We start from the raw sequence: 19,608 nt of genomic DNA on the forward strand, positions 1-19,608 counted from the left end.
GGTGCTGCAGGTGCTTCTTTCCATGGTTCTTGGGGACGTGGTCGTCACCCCTCCCCCAGAAGAAATTCCCAATAAGGCTTCCCGGCACCACACAGTGGGGCATCAGTCTGCAGGGACCTGGAGGGGACCCAGACCATCCTTTGCATTGGAATGGCCACAGGCAGGCCAGGCCCCCACAGCGAGCTGCTCCAAGCCCGGGGCGGGCCAGGGGGGCAAGGCCCCAGAATTCCCACCACTGGCAGAGAAAAGCCGCTGCCCCTCCTTACCCACCAACAGGGCACCACAACAGAAGCCAGCTCCCAATGCCAGACGGCTTCAGAAGCTGTGCATTCTGGGGAGCTGCCAGCCCTTTGCTACTGATGACCAAGAAGGGCCCAGAAACCTTGAGCTTCCCCTCCAGGAGCTGGGCCTAGCAGAGCCAGCACACCAGCTTTTCTTCCTACAGCCCCGGGAGTTCGGTGCAATTACTGAGGAAGAGTGGTCTTTCAAACAGAAGGGGGCCTCCCATGTGCGTGGGCGCTACAGCCCATCCTAGGCTCTATGGTATTAATCTTATGGGACCACCGTTGTATATGCGGTCCGTCGTTGACCAAAGCATTGTTATGCGGTGCATGACAGTATAATCAATCCCTGCATAAAAGATAACCCCCTTTAGATTGGACCTATTCAGCTTTATAGCAACTTTATAACCTTACTTTTTTAGTTTTGCCAAAGAATGGTGAAGATGAACCCAAGTCTGGGACCCACTGGCCTGGACACTCCCAACCCCCAGCCCCAGGTGGCCGTGAAGAGAACTGAGAGGCAGCTACTGGGTGGGACCTGTTTTGAGGACTGAGAAAAGGGCAAATAAAGAGGTCTGGAGATGTTTAAAAAGAGGTTAAAACCAACAAAGAAAAAATAAATAAAAATAGAATCTATCAGGAAATAATAACAATCCTAAAATGCAGAACAGGATATAGGAACCGGATCATGCTAGGAAATTCCAGAGAACCCACAGGCCTGTGCCCCAAGAGTCCCAGCAGTTCCTGAGGCCTCTCCTGTAGAATGCAGGAGGCTCCCACTGCTGCCCGGTCCCCCCACCCTGCCGTGGTGGCCCCCTGACTGGATAGAGGCCTAAGACAGAGACCTACTGTGCCCTGAGGTGCTCAGTCTGTCCCTGGTGGAATCACCAAGCCCTCTGAGGGCCTCTGCCTCTGGGCTTCAGCTGCCTCCTTCCCCTCAGGTACAAACACAGCAGACAGTTTTGTGAAGAGCTTTTTAGTAGCTAAATATGGCACCATGTGTTCCAAGGGCAATATAAATTACAGTATGCCAAACATACTGACTGGCTGAGGTAAAACACACTGTTCCTGCCTCACGTCACCGTGAGGGAAAACGCAGATACGTACTTTTAAAAACATCTTGCTTATAAAAAACGTCCCCTAGAAAGGCCTCCTGAGAGGGGCCATGAGGCTCACCCTCCACCTCGTGCTGGGGGCAGCCGTGCCCCACAGCCGCCGGGCAGCGCTCCCTGCCCCCGCTACTGCTGGCCCAGAGCTTTGTCCAGGTTGCTCTTGATGGTGTCCAGGAAGTCCGAGGTGTTCAAGAAGTGTTCGTTCAGCTTCACACTGCCAAGAGAACACCACGCACGTGAGACCCTTCCAGGGCAGAGCCCGAGCTTGGGCATCTGAACGGCAGTCCTCTCGTGCCCTGTGGGGAGGGGCACACCCAGGCTATAGGTCAAATGTTACCCATAGCCCACCGCCAAAGGGCCACAGCAAATTCAGCAGGAACCTGGTAGGGTCTGTTTTCTTTTCTAGGTGACTAGGCAGCTGAGTACAAGCTCTCCTGGGAGAAGCTGGGAGATGGGTGCAGGAGGGGATGGAAAGGCTCTGAGCAGCCAGCCTCAGGCATGAGGACCAACACACTGGGCCTGGTCTGGGGAGGCCTGGCCCGAGCCACCCCTCAGGACTGTGGACCTGTCCTGCCCCAGGCCCCTGGCGGCTAAGCCGACTCAGGAGAGGGCCTCTAAGAGGGGTCCACTGGCTTCTTCCCACCCGGCCCTGAGGTCCCGGGAGGCCAACCCTGCCCTCTACCCCAGGCCACACACTTGCTGAGGCCATGAATACAGCCTGCCAGGTCCTTGGTCATGGCTCCGCTCTCCACTGTCTCGACGCACACCTTCTCCAGGGTCTGGGCAAACCTGCAGCGGATGGGGCAGAGTGAGACCCCAGCTGTGCAGAGCCAGGGCCCAGCACTTGCCCTGGGCCAGCTCAGACCCCACCCTCTGCACTCACCTGATGAGGTCCTGGTTCCCGTCCAGCTTCCCCCGGTGCTCCAGGCCACGCGTCCAGGCAAAGATGCTGGCAATGGGGTTGGTGCTGGTAGGCCGGCCCTGGGGGCCGGGGCCAAAGGGGGATCAAGAGCTGAACCAGGCAACAAGAGGGCCACCTGGACGCAGCGGCCCACCCCTGGACTGATAGGGCCAGGCCCACCCTCCCAGCCCTCAAGGCCAGTGGGTTCTGGGTCCCTGGGGGAGACGGCCATGCGGCCATGGTCCCCACACTCACCTTCTGGTGCTCCCGATAGTGGCGGGTGACCGTCCCGTGAGCAGCCTCAGCCTCGATGGTCTTCCCATCTGGGCAGACCAGCACAGACGTCATTAGGCCAAGGGAGCCGAAGCCTGAAGAGTGGGAAGACCCTCCTCTCAGTGCCAGCGCCACTCCTCAGACCACCGGGGTTGAGCCCCCCTGCCTTCCTGCTGTCGTAGCTGCCTCTCAGCTGTGTCTCCACCCACCCCCAACCATAACTCGGGAGGACAGGACTGTTTTGGGCTTGTCGACCTTTGTTGTGGTCTTCAGAGCCCAGCAAGAGCAGGAGGGCACTCGAAGGTGGCTGTCATCAGCCTGTTAACACACATCTGTGTCCCCACCGCCAGGCGTCCCAGAGCCTGTGGCCCCCAGGGCCCAAGACCCCACTGAGTTCTGCCCACCTAGCCTGGCTCGTGACCCAAAGGCTCATTCAAGCAGAAAGGATAAAGCCTGCTGCCGGCTATTTCACCTCCATCACTCTATCTGCTGCTCTTTTAGGCTACTTTAAAGCTTTGTGATTTATTTCCAAATTTTTCCAAGTCCAGATGTCAACCTTTTCTGTTGTCAAGGTCTCCTGCACTTCAAAAGCACTCCATGGCACCAAAACAAGAAGGAAAATTATTTGTCAAAGAATTTTTGCTGTTGGGGCAGGGGAAGGGTGACGCCTTCTCCGTTTTGACCTGGACCTTCACACTCACCAATTCCTTATATACTTAAGGCGAACTTGCACGCCTTTCTCTTGTCTGCTATGGCTTTTCATCCTTCCATCGTAGATGGGAATTGTTCTGGTGAGAGGATCACCACTGAACTTTTCAAAATAAAGCCAAAGGTTTTTATAAAGCATCGAGATCCTCCGCCTTTTCATCGCAACCTGGCGTGGGCTTCACTTTTCTCCTTATCAGGAGCTACACCTCACCCCATCTCACGTAACCTTGTTTCCCTTGCAGTCTCAATGCTTTGCATGTTGCCTACTCCCACCACCTTTCCTGCTCTTGTTCCCAACACAACTGGACTATTTCTCATGGGTCTTCTCTATTAGCCTCACCCATGCTCACAATCCAATTTGTCCTTCCGGACACTCTAGGGCTTGGGGTTTGCCATCTTCCCCAATATTCTCCTATATCCAAAAGGTTCACTGTGCAAACTGAATTCTCTGTAATCTAAAGAACATCCAGTTGTGCTCGAGCCAAACCTAGTCTAAATCTGGAACCAAGAGTCACTTGGCCCCTTCACGGACAGGAACAACCTCAGAGCTGACACACCTAGCCCTTTAGAACTTGAATTCCTGTGTCCTTTCTCTGTAATGGCAGCCTTAGTAACACACCAGTCCAAACCTACTTTGTGAGCCTTCCTCACTGAGATGCCAGGGAGCTCCTGCCCCCTGCTGTCCACAGGGGACTCTGCAATGAGCAGGCAAGCCCCACTCCTGCTGCCACACTAGAGAAGTTTTCTACCAAAAGGGTGTGAAAATCCCCCCAGCCAGACAAGACCTACAATCCATCCCCGCCGGGAGCAGGGTGCTCCGAGCATACCCTGGGCCAGGATGTCCGACTGCACGTCCCCGTCATAGTTCTTGCAGGCCCACACAAAGCCACCTGAAGACTTGAGGACCTGAGCCACCATGTCATCAATGAGCCGGTGCTCGTACCAGATCTTATTCTTGTCGAACTCAGTCTTATAGTGCCTGGGAGCAAAAGGGTCTATTGTGGGGAGAGGGCAGGAGGCTGACAGGTTGGGGATCCCTCCCCGAGCCTCAGAGCTGTGCCAAATGCAGTGGGACAGCGACCACCTCAGCAGGATGGGGCTGGAGGGACAGGGAAGAAGGTCTGTGGAGTCCTTGGGAAGCAGTAAGGAGAGGCTGTTACTTGTCAAAGATCTCCTGGAAGATGTCCTTGAAGCGCCCGTCATAGGCTTTCAGAATGGTGTTCTTGGTGCTCATGTACAGGGGCCACTTCTTCTGGATGGCATACTGGAAGCAGCTGTGCGCAAAACCCGAGATGGACTGCGGGGACAGAGAGAGGTCCCTGGCATGGTCCATGCCAAGGCCCGGGCCCTGGGAATGGCATCCCTTCCTCCCACACGACCCTCTCTGGCAGTCTGGGTTAACCCAGCCACCCTGGGGTGAGCATCTGTTGTTTCTCTAGCCCAGTATCGTCCTCCCAACTTCTGAGAGGAAGCAGCCCCCCAACCTTGCTTTGGAAAGCTATCTCCCCCTCCCCAATTCTCACACCATATGGCTGGGGTGGGGCTAATTCCCACAGCCCACCCACCAGTGTCTAGAGTTGACAGTGTATCCTGGTTTATCCAATCAGAGCCCTTCCTCTCCTGGGCCTCCATGATTGGCTCATGGTCATGTGACCCAGGCCTGGAACTTTTGCTGCAACCAGGAGCAAAAAGGCTCTTTTCTGATGGGGTAGCCAAGCTGGCAGAGTGCCTAGAGCTACTGATGGCCACTTCTTCATGGCCTGAGAATGATGCCAACCACAGAGGAAAGGAAAGCCAAGAGATGGGGGATGGGGAGGGAAAGAGGTGTTAAAAACCCGAGTTTGTTTAAGCCAAGAGTCCTGACAACTAACATGCCCCCAAAGGTGCGTCTGAAAATGAGCATGGGAACTTGGGGAGCAGGAGCATCTGGCTAAGCAGGAGTCGGACAGCCCCACTCCACAGGGGGCCCACTGCGGGTCCCCTGAACACATCCAAGCTGCATTTGCTCACAGGCCTCTGCTCACAGGCCACTAACACAGGAACAACAGTCAGAACCACCAACCCGACGTGGCCCAAGAAGGACAGGCTGGGAGAGGAGGGAGCTCGGGAGCCACGTGTGGGGCCTCACCTTGTCGGTGTTGTACATGCCCATGCCCACGCCACCGTCAGGGAAGTTGTACACCTCCCACTCCTTAGCGCTGCTCCCGTCCTTCGGGGTGAAGACTACCTTGAACGTGCCGGCCCGGTCAACAACAAAGTCTGTGGCCTTGTACTGCAGAGACAAGAGGACAGCTCAGGCCAGGGGCTCCAGATTGGGGTCCCAGGCCAGCAGAGTCCAGCTCCTGCCATAGCCAACCTGGTCACCGTGGGCGTGCCTGCCAATGGTGATGGGCTTGGTCCAGCCAGGGACGAGGCGTGGGATGTTTTTACAGATGATGGGCTCCCGGAAGACAGTCCCCCCAAGGATGTTCCGGATGGTTCCATTGGGACTCTTCCACATCTTCTTCAGCTTGAACTCTATGAGGACAGAGATGAAGTGGTCTAACTGAAGCCCCCACCTTCCAACCAGAATTTGAACCCCAAGCAAGAATGTACCAGATGGAGATCCTAAAAAAGTCATCCTGGGGGAAGCAGTAGAGTCTAGGGTGTGAATGTGTGGGCTCCAGAATCGGATTTCCTGGCTTCAAGGTCCACCTCTAACTGTGAGCCTTATGCAAGTGGCTCACCGTGGGCTACAAAATGAAATTATTGGTAAAATACCTAGCCTTTTGGGTTGCTGTGAGGACTGAATGAGCTCATATGTAAAGCACCTAGAACAGTGTCTGGCACGTGGTAAGGGCCCTGTCAGCTGTTCTTATTCCCACATCACACTGGGACGTAGTCAGCAGCACACTGCCTCACTCCAGACGCCCTGGTTCTAGCCCCAGTCCTGCCACTACCCGCAGGGTCCAGCCCACATCATTAAGACTATGACCCTCTACTTCCTCGTCCATAAATGGGGATATATAAATGCCAGGGATCAGGAGAAGTAAAAGAAAACCCGCGGAAAGAGCTTACACTAAAACAATTCCTCTACCCTGAGGTCGGTACAACCTGCAAATCGGGGGGGCTGGGAGGGTCTGGAGAGGATGAGTCCTGAATGCCTCCTTCTGGTTCCCTCATTGCAAGAAGTAGGGAGGAGAACTCTGCAAACTCCTAAACCACCCTTTCTTAAATGATCCAAACCTGGCCCCTTTATCCACACACTGGTGCCATTTTATGGAACCCTCGAGAGTGGCCCCCAGAACCAGGGACCAGCAGCTAGTCCAAGCCTGGTGGGGGCACCTCCATGAGGACCCTCCATGGCCACAGGGGCAGGGGGCCGACCTGCAATGCCAAGACAGTGACAGGACACCAGCGATGTTCCCCAGAGCCCTCCGGGGTTCTGAGGATACAGGTCTGATACACAGCCTCTGGACAGAGGCAGCCCGGGAGTCTCTCTGAAAGCCCACCTGCAAACAGTCCAGGAGACCAGAGGAGCAAGCTGCCCAAAGAGGCTGTCCTCACTGTGGCAGCGTCAACATTAGCTTCCTCCTCCTCCTCCTCGCTGCTACCCGTGACACCTTCACTGGCCAGAGCCACACAGCACAGTAGCAACACCACTGGCCTGGGAGCAGGGGACATGGATTCGGTCTCAGCTCTGCCACACCCTAACTGTGGAACCTGAGGCCAGCCCCTTAACCGCCTCTGCCCAGCCTCACTACAGAGACTGCTAAGGCTCCCCTGTCTACCAGGTGTTCCCAGAGAGACTGGGGTCACTCACAGCCCCACTGCCCCAATCCACCCACCTCCACGCCCTCGCACCTTCCACACGGGCCTCATCAGGAGTGATGGTAGCACACTTGACAGCCACACTATACTTCTGGGTGGCCAGCGCGGAGTCGATGGTGACTTGGTCGTTGGTCTGGTCGCGGTTTGGGAGCCCCAGGTCGAAATACTTGAGCTGGACATCCACGTGGGGCAGGATGAGCTAGAGACAGACAGCCAGGGCAAGGCATCAGCCCAGATGACTGTGACTCAGGGGCATGAGGAGAAGTCTGTGGGCCGTGGCAGGGACACCCCAGCAGGGCAGGAACCAGGGAAGGCCAGCGGAGGGTGGGGGCACTAGAGCAGAGGGCTAGGGTCAGCCATCCTCAGAGGGGCCAGGCCAAAGCTGGCAGGAGGCCGGGGTTCTGGAGAGAGGTTGGCAGACCAGGCTGTAGCCCTTGCAGGGCTCATCTCCTAGCGTGGACCACCTGCCCCCATGATGGCCCATCAACTCGGCTGAACCCCAAGTGCACCTAGATTTCTCTACACAATGGGTTCCCTCTTCTTCCCCAAATAAAAGTGGTGGTTCTTGCCCTTCTTCTCGTGACATACACACAATGTGGGGGTCTCCACGTGGACAATGTGCTCTCCCGGGCGGACCCAGGCCACAGTGACTGGAGAAGCCAAGCAGCCACACTGGGAACCATTTGCCATGGTGGCTCAGATATATCATTGTCCTACAACACACACCACAGCCACATCTCACAATGACATCACAGTGACTCACACAACAGACTCACAATGACATCTGGAACTGCTAGGAAAAGGTTAACCATGTGCACAGCTGTGGGCTGTGAGGCTGCCCTGCACACCAGCCCTGTTCTCCATTCCCTCCCTCAAGGAAGCATACTGGAATGCAGCGGATCAAGACGGGTCTTGACAGGGTCAGCCTTGGATCTGCACACATATCTTAAAGCATGAAGGATTTGGTACCAGCAGGAGACAGGCTGCTGAGGACAAGCCTACCAGGTGTCACCAGAACCATGAGTGGTCAGGACATGAAAGAAGGGTGGACGGAGGAGAGAAACAAGAAACTGCTGCTGTCCAGTTGAGTCCCAGGGGTGAGTCCCAGGGACCTGAAGGGGGCCCAGGAGACCTAGGCTGAGACTGAACACTGTGCCTGGCCAGCCACCTGGAGAGCCGCCCACTGAGGGAAGGAACTACCTTCTCTTTGATGAACTGCCAGATAATACGGGTCATCTCATCGCCATCCATCTCCACCACCGGCTTTGCCACCTTGATCCTCTTGTCAGCATCTAGAACCAGGTACAGACAGCGCATCACGCTCCTGGGGAGGTTGGTAGGGGAGCCTCTCTCCTCCCCGGCCAGACCCATCCTTCACCAAGGAGGGAGCAGTAGTCAGCCAGGGTCCAGCTGCCCAGTATTCACTCCCTCTTCTGCAGGAGCAGCTCCCAGACTGCTCAGGGGACCTGGATCCCCCAATGAGTATGGCCAGCTAGGACTAGCCAGAAAGATGCCAGCCTGGCCAGTCAGATCCCCTCCCCTGGAATCTGAAGGCAGAGGAGACCAACACAGACGACAAGAGCCAGCTGGGGTACCTTGTCCAGCAGGAAGTCAGGGAGAGGCTGCCCAGAGCCTCCTGCCACCCAGGTCCCAAGGGCAGCCCAGAATCCTCTCTTGTCCGAGACTTGGTTCTTTAGTTTTCCCTGCAATTCTATGAGCTACCCCATGTCCTTCCAATAACTTCCTCTCAAAGTTAGCAAGTCATTAACTCTGTCTGTTGCTTGCAACCTGAGAACCCGACTAACTTGAAATGAGAAAGGAAATTGTACTGAGTACCTCCTATGTACCTGATGGTGCACCTCATCTTTTATATGATTCCATTTAATCCTCAAAACCACTCCTGAAGGGAGTATCATTATCTCCACTTTAAATGTGGGGAAACTGAGGCTTGGAGGGCATACTGGTTTCCTGCCCAAGGTTATAGTTTGAAAACAGAGGACTCACAGGCCGGCCCTGTGGCTTGGTGGTTAAGTGCGCGCGCTGCGATGCTGGTGGCCCGGGTTCAGATCCCGGGTGCGCATCGAGGCACCACTTCTCCGTTCATCCTGAGGCCGAGTCCCACATACAGCAACTAGAAGGATGTGCAGCTACGACACACAACTATCCACTGGGGCTTTAGGGGGAAAAATAAAATAAATAAAATCTTTAAAAAAAAAAAAGAAAACAGAGGACTCACACTTTGCACAATGGGAAGGACAGGCTTAGGGCACCTGAGAATGGAACCCAGAACCCCTGATCCAAGCTGGCTCAGGTTGGCCAGTCCTGCCAGAGAAGCATCCAAGGACTGGACAAGGGCTTGACCTCTGTCCAGGGAGATGGTGGAGAAGGAAAGAGGAGCTAGGGGAGGCTCTTCAAGGAAAGTCTGACTCGTGAGAAAAACCAACCATCTGGGAAGTGAATTCCAAAGAAACCTCAAGAAAATGGCCCATCCAATTAATCAAGGCAGTGCAGACTACCTGGGACGAAGCTTGTTGACCCTGAGCTGCAGCAGACAGGGGCAGCCCAGCGCCAGCATGTTCCTCTGCCCAGTCTCCGAAGAAGCAGCGACTGCAGAGCAGGGCAACAAGATCTGTGCAAAACCTGCAGTCGGGCCTCAGTTCTCAGAAGTCGCACGGGCTGCTGAAACCCGGGTAGGCACAGGACAGCCGAGAGCTGGGCCCTGTCCCCAAAGGAGCGCTCCTCGGCCCTCACTCAGGGCCTATGTACTCTTAGGTTACACACAGTCCTTACAGATGTAGTTATGGTCTTCCCCCTTGCCATAGATGAGACCCAGCAAACCAGAAGAGGGGACAAGGACGTTCACTTGAAAATGCCAACAGTCGCAAGAAGTGACAGTGGCTAGGCTGACAGCAAGGGACAGAAGCCTATGAAAAGCAGGCCTAGGAACTAAAAAAGCAGGGCCACTTAGGCACATTTAAAACAAAAGTGGGGCCGGCCCCGTGGCTTAGCGGTTAAGTGCGCGCGCTCCGCTGCTGGCGGCCCGGGTTCAGATCCCGGGCGCGCACCGACGCACCGCTTCTCCAGCCATGCTGAGGCCGCATCCCACATACAGCAACTAGAAGGATGTGCAACTATGACATACAACTATCTACTGGGGCTTTGGGGGAAAAAATAAAATTTAAAAAAAATAAAAATAAAAATAAATAAAACAAAAGTGACCAAAGCCAACAGACCCCAAATATGTCACCGTGCTATGACACACACCACAGCCACAACTCATGACGACATCCCCGACCCGCTAAGAAAAAGGTGAATTATGTGCAGCAAAATAATTCACTTTCCAAAGAAATGCAAACAGATTTTTTTTTTTTAATCTAAAAAGAATCTTAGAGACCATTCAGGGAGGAAAATGAGACCCAAGGAGCGTGGCTATGTCAGAGAAAGGACAGAACGCAGATCCCTGGCTCAAGTGCAGCCTCTGGGGGCCCTTGTGGGTCAGCTGTGGAGAAGCAGAAAGCAAACAGTCTGTAAATATTTCGCTCCCCAGAGAACAATGTGGACACTGCCAGCACTGCTCTACCACCCTTCCCGAGATGCAGTGGGCTGTGGACCCAAGCTCAAAATTCTTTCACCTTTTCTGGTCTGAAGCTTGAGTGGAAAGGGCTTTAGGACCTGCAGAAAGTCTACTGGGCTGTTGCAGAGCTAGCTTGGTTTTTAGGAGCATCTCCTATGAGTTAATTTGATGAGAGGTAACCAAACTTTTAAAAATATATTGAGCCTACCATAATCAGGATCCCTAAGGAAAGATTCATTTAGGGGCCAGTCCTAAAGGTTTCTGCCTAAGCCTGGGCTCCACGCAAGTTTTGGGCTTCAAGCACAGCAGCCTGTGGACTGCAGGCACCACATCTCCTCCACGGAGTTCAAGGTCAAGATCACAGCAGGCAGCCCGCCGTGCTGTGCATGCAGCTGTCAAACCCTCAGAGACCATGGAGCCCAGTTATTTACCGGACAACCAGGTGCTAACCACCTCTTCCTGAGACACCTAAAACACAACAGTGCCTGCCCTCAAGGAGTGAGTGTGGGAAGGAAAACCCACAGGCAACGGAGAGAGCAGGCAGGCCATTATCAAAGCTAGGGGTGCAGGAGGCCTCTCAGGAAACAAACTTCCCCGAGGGGCTGTGTGAGTCCAAGCAGCAGAGGCGCATTTTGTTTGGCCCAGGTATTGTTTTGGGTTTTGTTTTTGTTTTTTGTTTAATGTTAATTGGCGACCACGGTTTAAAAATCAGGAGAGTTCAACAACGAAAAACCAAATAACCCGATTAATAAATGGCCAAAGGACTTGAATAGACATTTCTCCAAAAATGATACATAAATGGCCAACAAGCACATGAAAAGATGCTCAACATCACTAATCATTAGGGAAATGTAAACCAAAACCACACGATACCACCTCACACCCATTAGGATGGCTACTATCAAAAACACAGAAAATAATGAGTGCTGACAAGGATGTGGAGAAATTGGAACCCTTGTGCACTGTTGGTGAGAAGGTAAAATGTTGCAGCCATAATGGAAAACACTATGATGGTTCCTCAAAAAACTAAAAATGGAATTACCATATGATCCAGCATTTCCCCTTCTGGATATGTATCCAAAATAATTAAAAGCAGGGTTTCAAAGAGATACTTGTATACCCATGTTCAGAGCAGCACTATTCACAACAGCCAAGAGGTAGAAGCAACCCAAGTGTCCATCGATGAATGCATCGATAAACACAACGTGGTATGAACCCTCAAGAGGAGAATAGGACTCTGGAAACTAATCCAGGAAGGTTAAGAAAAACTTTCCTCCAAAAGGTTATATGATGCTCATAATTCCAAGTTTTTCCAAGACTGGGCGCCCCACCACTTAAACATGGATGTACTTGTTTTGAAAGTAAAAAAGGAAGCACTTCCATGTTTTAGTGATGGATCTGGACCTACCTCTATAGCTTTTGCTGCTTATTCTTTCGTTTCAAATTCCACAAAGGCAAATTCCCTCTGGATCTCCAATAGACTTATGCGGTAGACTTATGTAAACAACACTGTGACATTTCCCAAATACTCTTTCAATCCAGCTGTGATTAACATTTTTGGGAAGTAGCTCTTATAATAAATTAGAAGCCGTACTAAATATGTAAGGATTTCATAATTATATTGCCTAAGCTTTTTACAATTTCTATATCTTACTCAGAAGGTCAAATTTTAACTTGAAAATTTTTTTTAAACATGGTACATACAGTCACCCCTGTTATCTGCAGGGTATTATTGCTTCTAGGACCCCTCATGGATACCAAAATCCACGATGCTCAAGTCCCTTACATAAAATGGCATAGTATTTGCCTATAACCTACACACATCCTCCTGTATACTTTATTTTCCCCCCCAAAGCCCCAGTACATAGTTGTATGTCATAGTTGCACAGCCTTCTAGTTACTGTATATAACCTACACACATCCTCCTGTATACTTTATTTTTTTTCCCCCCAAAGCCCCAGTAGATAGTTGTACGTCATAGTTGCACAGCCTTCTAGTTGCTGTATGTGGGACGCGGCCTCAGCATGGCCGGACAAGCAGTGCGTCGGTGCGTGCCCGGGATCCGAACCCGGGCCACCAGCAGCGGAGCGCGCGCACTCAACCACTAAGCCACGGGGCCGGCCCCTCCTGTATACTTTAACTCATCTCTAGATTACTTATGATACCTAACACAATGTAAATGCTATGTAAATAGTTGTTATACTGTATTGTTTAGGGAATAATGTCAAGAAAGTCTGTACATGTTCAGTTCCGTGTACATGTTCAGTTCCGTGTACATGTTCCATGGATGCAGAACCTGCAGATATGGAGGGCTGACTGTACATATAATGGAATATTATTCAGCCTTAAAAAGGAAGGAAATCCTGTCACATGCTATAACACGGATGAATCTTGAGGACATTATGCTAAGTGAAAAAATCCAGTCACTGTATTTATTTATACAGTCATAAATACTGTATGATTCCACTTATATGAGGTACCTAGTTGTCAAATCATGGAAACAGCAGCCGGCCCGGTGGCGCGGCGGTTAAGTTCCCGCACTCCACTTCGGTGGCCTCGGGTTCACAGGTTCGGATCCCGGGCGCAGACCCGACGTACCGTTTGTCAAGCCACGCTGTGGCGGCGTCCCATATAAAGTAGAGGAAGATGGGCACGGATGTTAGCCCAGGGCCAGCCTTCCTCAGCAAAAACAGGAGGACTGGCATCGCATATTAGCTCAGGGCCAATCTTCCTCACATAAAAAAAATCATAGAAACAGAAAGTAGAATGGTGGTTGCCAAGGGTTGGGGGAGGGGAGAACGTGGAGTTGTTGAACGGGTATAGAGTTTCAGTTTTGCAAGATGAAAAAGCTCTGGAGATTGGTTGCACAACAGTGTGAATAGACTTAAACTACTGAACTGTACACTTAAAAAGGGTTAGGATGGAAATTTTTATGTGTTTTTCACCACAATAAAAAATGATAAATAAAAATTAAAATTTTTTTAAAAATTTAAACCAGTCAAAAAAACCCAGCAGATTTTACATAAATATCCAGTCTCTCTTGAAGAATGAGTTATTTCCACCTGCTGGGCTGAGGACAGCCTCTCCCTTCATTCCAGGCAGCCATGTGCCCTCTCAGAGCGCCCCGAGGCATCGGAGTTTGAGACCTTGTCTGTTGTTCAGCCGGTACAGTGGAGACACCCCCATCATTGGCCCCTCTCTGGGAGACAAGTGGTGACAAGTGACCTGAAATCCAAGGAACAGTGGCTGGGGCTCCCTAAAAGCCTGCAGGGGACAGTCACCATGAAGTCTTCAGATGACACATTGCACAAACACTGTCCTCTTGGCCAGAGTGTGGGATGGAATTACACCAGTCACAAGAGGCCCATTAGGTTGACTCTTCTCCTGTTCTGGGGCTCCTAGCACCCCACACCAAGGATTTCAAAACCTGGCCCTAGGGGGCTGGTGGTTAAGTGCGTGTGCTCCGCTGCTGGCGGCCCAGGTTCGGATCCCAGGCGCACACCAACGCACCGCTTGTCAGGCCATGCTGTGGCGGTGTCCCACATAAAGTGGAGGAAGATGGGCACAGATGTTAGCTCAGGGCCAATCTTCCTCAGCAAAAAGAGGAGGATTGGCATGGATGTTAGCTCAGGGCTGATCTTGCTCACAAAGAAAAAAAAAACCTGTCCCTAGTTTCAGGATCTGCTTGCTGCTCCAAACCCAAGGCTAGAGGTCCCTCCCAAGACGGCTGCCCCCAAGAGTAACTGCTTCCACCACATTCCTATCCATCTGCACTCAGCAGAGACCACTCGGCCAGCACGGCCCAGCAGAAAGTAAAAAAAAGCCCCCAATTCCTGGGAGCTCAAGAAGGCAGGGCAGCAATTCTAGAAGAGCCTTTAGTATTTTCCTTGGTGTCATCCTTTACTCCTCCCTTTCTCTCCCACCCACATCCAAACCACCCAAAAATCCTTTTGGCTTTTCCTTCAAAATACATTCACAATCCAACCACTTCTCCCCACCCCCCGTGCCACCACCCAGGTCCAAGCCACCATCCTCTCTTGTCAGATGATTACTATGGCCTCCTACCAGGTCCCTGGAGTCAGAGCACTCCTGTTAAAATGTAAATTAGGCCATAACACACCTCTCAAAACCCTGCAAAGCCTGCCCTTTCACTCAGAGTAAAGGCCAAAGTCCTCAAAAACGGTCTGCAAGCCCCCACGGCCCCCACTGCCCGCCCTCATCTCCCGTCACTCTTTCTTGTGCACTCCAAGCGAGCCTCACCCACTCCTTCCTCTGCTTCTCCCACAGGGAAAGGCGTACTCCTCCAGCATGGCCTTGGCACCTGCAGTGCCCTCTTCCCCTGATAACTACTGGCCTGCTCCCTTCGCTCCCTCAGGGCTTCACTGAGTGAGGCTGCCCTATCCTGGCTGCCCTATCCACTTTCCTGCACACAGTCCTTGCTCATCTGTTCTCTTTAGCTCTTCTTACCATATATCACGCTAGTCAACCTCTACCTTGTTTACTGTCTGTCCCCACATTAGAATTTAAGCTCCATAAGGGAAATCTTTCCTCTTGCTCCCAGCTTTATCTCCAGCACCTTGCACAGTGCCTGACACAGTCAAAGCACAATATTTGTTGAAGGCATGAATAAATGTCAATTCAGTCAATTTGGTCTGTGGTAAGGGCTGCCCTGCCTTCACCTCCTGTTTGGATAAAATGTGCTCCCTCCTCTCCCACCCTCCTGGGATGCAGTGCCACACGAAGGCCGGTGAGTTCTCACCATCAGACTGTACCAGATTATCACAAATGTACACGGTGGCATCTCTGCCGGGCAGTGGGCTCCCTGCCCTGGAGACCTGCAGAGGCTCACAATTTAAAGTGTATTAATAGGGCCGGCCCCGTGGCTTAGCAGTTAAGTGCCCGCACTCCGCTGCTGGCGGCCCGGGATTCAGATCCCGGGCGTGCACTGACGCACCGCTTGTCCGGCCATGCTGAGGCCGCGTCCCACATACAGCAACTAGAAGGATGTGCAACTATGACATACAACTATCTACTGGGGCTTTGGGGGAAAAAAATAAATAAATAAAATTATAAAGTGTATTAATATTTGCAATCTGCTGGCATTTCAAACATGGGTTTACAGAAGTGTAAACTCCAGGGCCGGCCACAGAGCTTGGCTTCCAGTAATCAGAGAGCAGTTTCCAGCACCTCATACCCTGAATGGAATCAGCACAAGAGGCCTCAACCTCACATAGAGGATTTTGGAGCAGACCTCAGGCTATCCAGAGAGGCTCTTCTTCAAAACCTACTGGGTCTAAACATGACCAACCAAAACAGCTCTGGCAGGGCAGTGGCGGTCTTATCCGATGTGGTTGATACAGGCTCAGTGAAGAACACATAAGAACTCTACTGGTGGGTCTGCAAAACTTTGAACAATCATTAAATAATTTGCCCTGGAATCTACAAGTGCAGGCCAAGATCTGAAAAGTTAAGGGGCAGGGTGAGAAAATTAAGCTCCGGGCTAGGAGAGGAGCAAAGAAAGGCTAGATAAGCAACTCTGCCATTGAGCGGTTGGGCAAAGCCCACCCTCACTTCCCCAGACTCTAACTTAACAGAACTACCACCAGCAGTCACCGGAGGCCTATGAGTTGCAAAACTAGAAAGAGATACGTGTGGGAATTGCCCTGCAGCAAAAACACAAGCCTGTTTGAGCCAAAAAATATTCTTTCCTTGTCATCAGGGGGAATGCCAAGTATGCTGTCTCCAGCAGTGTTGCCAGGTAACAAGCTAGCAGAGGTCACAATTGTATAGTCTCATGTCCAGCTAAAACACCAGGCATTCTGCCCATTAATAACCAGCCCATTTGCGTACTTCTGGAAAGACCTGCAACTGATTGCTCTTTTTATGTGTTACCAAAATTCAGGCCCCCAAAAAGGGCTTTGTTTTCTTGTTTGTGTGTTTTTTGTTTCTTTTTTTACCACCAATGCAGAAAAAAGGGGAGAATTGGAGAACATATCTAACTTCCACCATATTTTGCTGAAGGTGGTGCCATATGGGAAACTTTGTGTGGGGCCTGGTGGCACTTGGAACCTTGAAGTTGCAGGGCTGACCCCTTAGTGACAAATCTCAAAAGGACAAAAGCAGAAATGCCCCTTTCTCCTTGGCGGGGGAGGGGGGTTGCTGGGACCCAAGCTCTTCCCCTCCCCCTTCCCTCCCCAGCTCCGGGGAGTCAGCTGCTCCCACACTCGGTTAAAGATTATTGAGGCCAGGCCGCCTGGGCCCCACCCACTCTTCCTCACTCTCCTGGCTGACCTCAAGGGGATCCCGGCCAGGTCAGGATAGGGGTTTCCGTGGCAACAGGCATCAGACAGGATCAAGGGACCTACATTGTTCCCTGCCTTTGTAGCTGGCGATGGAGAGCCAGGGTCAGGCCAGTGCCCGAATGCCAGACGAGGCAACCTGCGTTGGTAATGGAGGCTCAGGCCAAGTCCTGCTTATTATGACCTGACTGCTATCTTCTCTTTCCAAGCAGGGAGCTAAGGGCACCACAGAGCTGCGTGGACGATTCCGGAAAGTGACATTTTGGCGCACGGCTGCCAAGTCTCCCAGTCGGGTGCGCGGAGCAGGGCCAAGAGCAGCGCGGAAGCCGGCCGGCGAGAAATGGCAGGTCAACCCAAGGAGAGGCCCCAGGATGGAGCCTCCAGTGCGGTGACAAGGAGAAGCGGGGCGTCCAAATAAAAGGGAAAATAAAAAGGACGCTCCTCCAGCTGTCGCGTTAAGAGGCTCCAAAAATAGCTGACGAGGGCCTGACAGCGAGGAGGGATTAGAGCGCGCCCAGCTGAAAAGGAAGGGGAAGTGGATGCCTCCTCCCTCCCCGCCTTTGTCTGAGCAGGGACTGCGCCGCGGCTCTCCCTCCCGAGGAGGGTGCGGGCCGGGTACTCCCGCCTCACTCGGTTGCTTGTCTCCCTCCAAGGGCGCAGGGCGGGCAGGATACCCTCCGGGCCCGGGACACCCCAGCACCCGCTACGGCGATATCCGGGGGCGCAGGGAAACCTGGTGCCCCCGCCAGCCAGCGCAGGGCCGCAGGGCCAGTGTCGCCGGGCCATCAGTTGCCACAATCCTTTAAGTTCACACCCCTGCGCCTGCCGCGGCCTGGAAGCTTGGGGCAGGGGAGCGAGTCCCCGTCCCCCGGCTCTTTGTGTGCCCAACCCCGCCGTCCCCGCCCGCGAGCGTCCCAGGTCGCGCTCCCTGGTGCCCGTCCGGGAGGCCGCCACGTCGCGGTGCCGGGCGCGCGCCCTGCCTGGACCCCCCTCGTGGCACTCACAGTGGCGCCGCGGCTGCTCTTGCAAGCTGGGGCCTGTCAGGGCTGCCGGCGCCCAGGCTGGCCCGGAGCCGGAGGCTCTGCAGAGCGAGCGGACGACCCGCAGGTAGCCGGCCATCCCGAGCACGCGAGCGGACGAAGAGGCGCAGGCGAGATCCGACCGCCAGCGCTGCTCCCAGCTGCCTGGCGGCGGGCCGCAGAGACCCGGCGGGGGCCGGCCGCGTGGGCAGGACCGGGGCGGGGCGGCCGGGGGCCACCACCCGATTGGGTCTCGACGGGGCGTGGGCGGGGCCAGGGCCGGCCAGGCCGGACTCCTCCTCCGGCCCTGCACCGGCCGGGACCCCGCCCCAGCGCGCAGCCCGCGCTTCTACCCGCGCTGCGGAAAGCCCGGCTGGCCCGGGGGAAGAGGGGCGTGAGACCCACCGGGACGCGCGAGTTGGGGGCAGAGCCGGAGAATGAGGGGAGCCGTTAGCAAGGCTAACCCCCTCTCTCCAGGAAGCCCCATTAGAACCAGGGTATCAGTTGCTGACACATCAGCTTAAACCCAAAAAGGCAAATCTGAGCAAACTCCTGGGTCCTTCGTGTTTGCTGGGCTGCAACTCCAAGGCGCATTAACCGAGTGCGGGTTCCGCGTTCTTGAACTAAGACCACGGGCACCTCGTGTCTCCTTGAGTTCACTCTCAGATCCTCCTATCCCCTCCGCAGGTTGTGTACACTGACCAGTTGAAACTCCTTCTCTGCTTACCACCAGAAGGTCAGTCCTCGGAGTCATTCAGTATGACTGGAGTCTGTTTTCTGCCGTCTGAAACGGGAATGATAACAATAAGAGGGCTGCCAGGAGACTTGGGTGAATAATGTACGTAAAAGTCTTGGGGCACACCCTGTGCTCAGCAGTGGTTGCACCAACGCTTATCACGTTCCAGACGGGTGCCCATGCAGTCTGGTCTGAACCGCGGCATCTACCCAGGCAAACAGTTCCATTCCTGCCGGCTCTCGTACAAAAGAATACCGGTTGGTTCTGCTGTAAACAACCAAAGCCTCTCTCTCTTTTCACCCATTTTCTTGAAATGAGACACCAGCTGGCGGCTGGGTTTTATTTAGAAAACTCTGACCCTAGCTCCATTCCCCCCGCCCCCTTTCCCAGTCACACCAACTGGTTCCAAATACTAACAGCCCCTTTCTGCCCTATGCTCCTGGCTCTCCCCTGCACTGCCTGACGGTCAACGTCACCAGATGGGGCTGGGCCAGGAGAGCGACCTTGAATTCCTGGCTTCAAAGCTGCCTTCTCCCTGTCCTGGCCGGGCAGGCTACTGCTTTGGTGCCGAGAGCCAGCAGACCAGGCCCAAGGGGAGGCTACCTTTGGGCCTGGCAAAGTCTGAGACCTCAGTCAAAAGCCTGTTCTTGGGCCAGCATGCCCCAGACTGACCCATTATGCCTTTCACTCTGTTCCCAATTCTCTTGCTCAAAACTCAGAGAGCATGGAAGCCTCTGGAATTATCAGGCACCTGGGCCTCAGTCCATACCTGACACTGGGAGAACAGACCCCCTGAGGGCCCCTCTGGCCCAAACACGCAGATTCAGTTACGTATGTCAACTAGTCATGCTCCCACTTCTGAATCGGTCACAGAGAAATTGCTGCCCATGCCGGG

General features: G+C 53.5%; 1 protein-coding gene across 1 annotated transcript; it reads right to left on the bottom strand.

Moving 5' to 3' along the window:
- Window positions 1-1,241: 1,241 nt before the first annotated feature.
- IDH2 (isocitrate dehydrogenase (NADP(+)) 2) lies at window positions 1,242-18,136 on the bottom strand. Its single transcript, XM_004431952.3, has 11 exons — window positions 17,963-18,136; window positions 8,286-8,377; window positions 7,119-7,284; window positions 5,632-5,792; window positions 5,404-5,547; window positions 4,436-4,572; window positions 4,103-4,254; window positions 2,550-2,662; window positions 2,277-2,374; window positions 2,090-2,182; window positions 1,242-1,607 (listed from the first exon to the last, which is right to left on the bottom strand). The coding sequence occupies exons 1-11, from the start codon at window positions 18,075-18,077 to the stop codon at window positions 1,520-1,522; spliced, it is 1,359 nt and encodes a 452-aa protein (XP_004432009.1). The 5' UTR covers window positions 18,078-18,136; the 3' UTR covers window positions 1,242-1,519.
- Between the last annotated feature and the right edge of the window lie 1,472 nt (window positions 18,137-19,608).

This window comes from Ceratotherium simum, chromosome 3 (assembly GCF_057802395.1).
Source record: "Ceratotherium simum simum isolate JZ-2026a chromosome 3, ASM5780239v1, whole genome shotgun sequence".
Taxonomy (NCBI): Eukaryota; Metazoa; Chordata; class Mammalia; order Perissodactyla; family Rhinocerotidae; genus Ceratotherium; species Ceratotherium simum.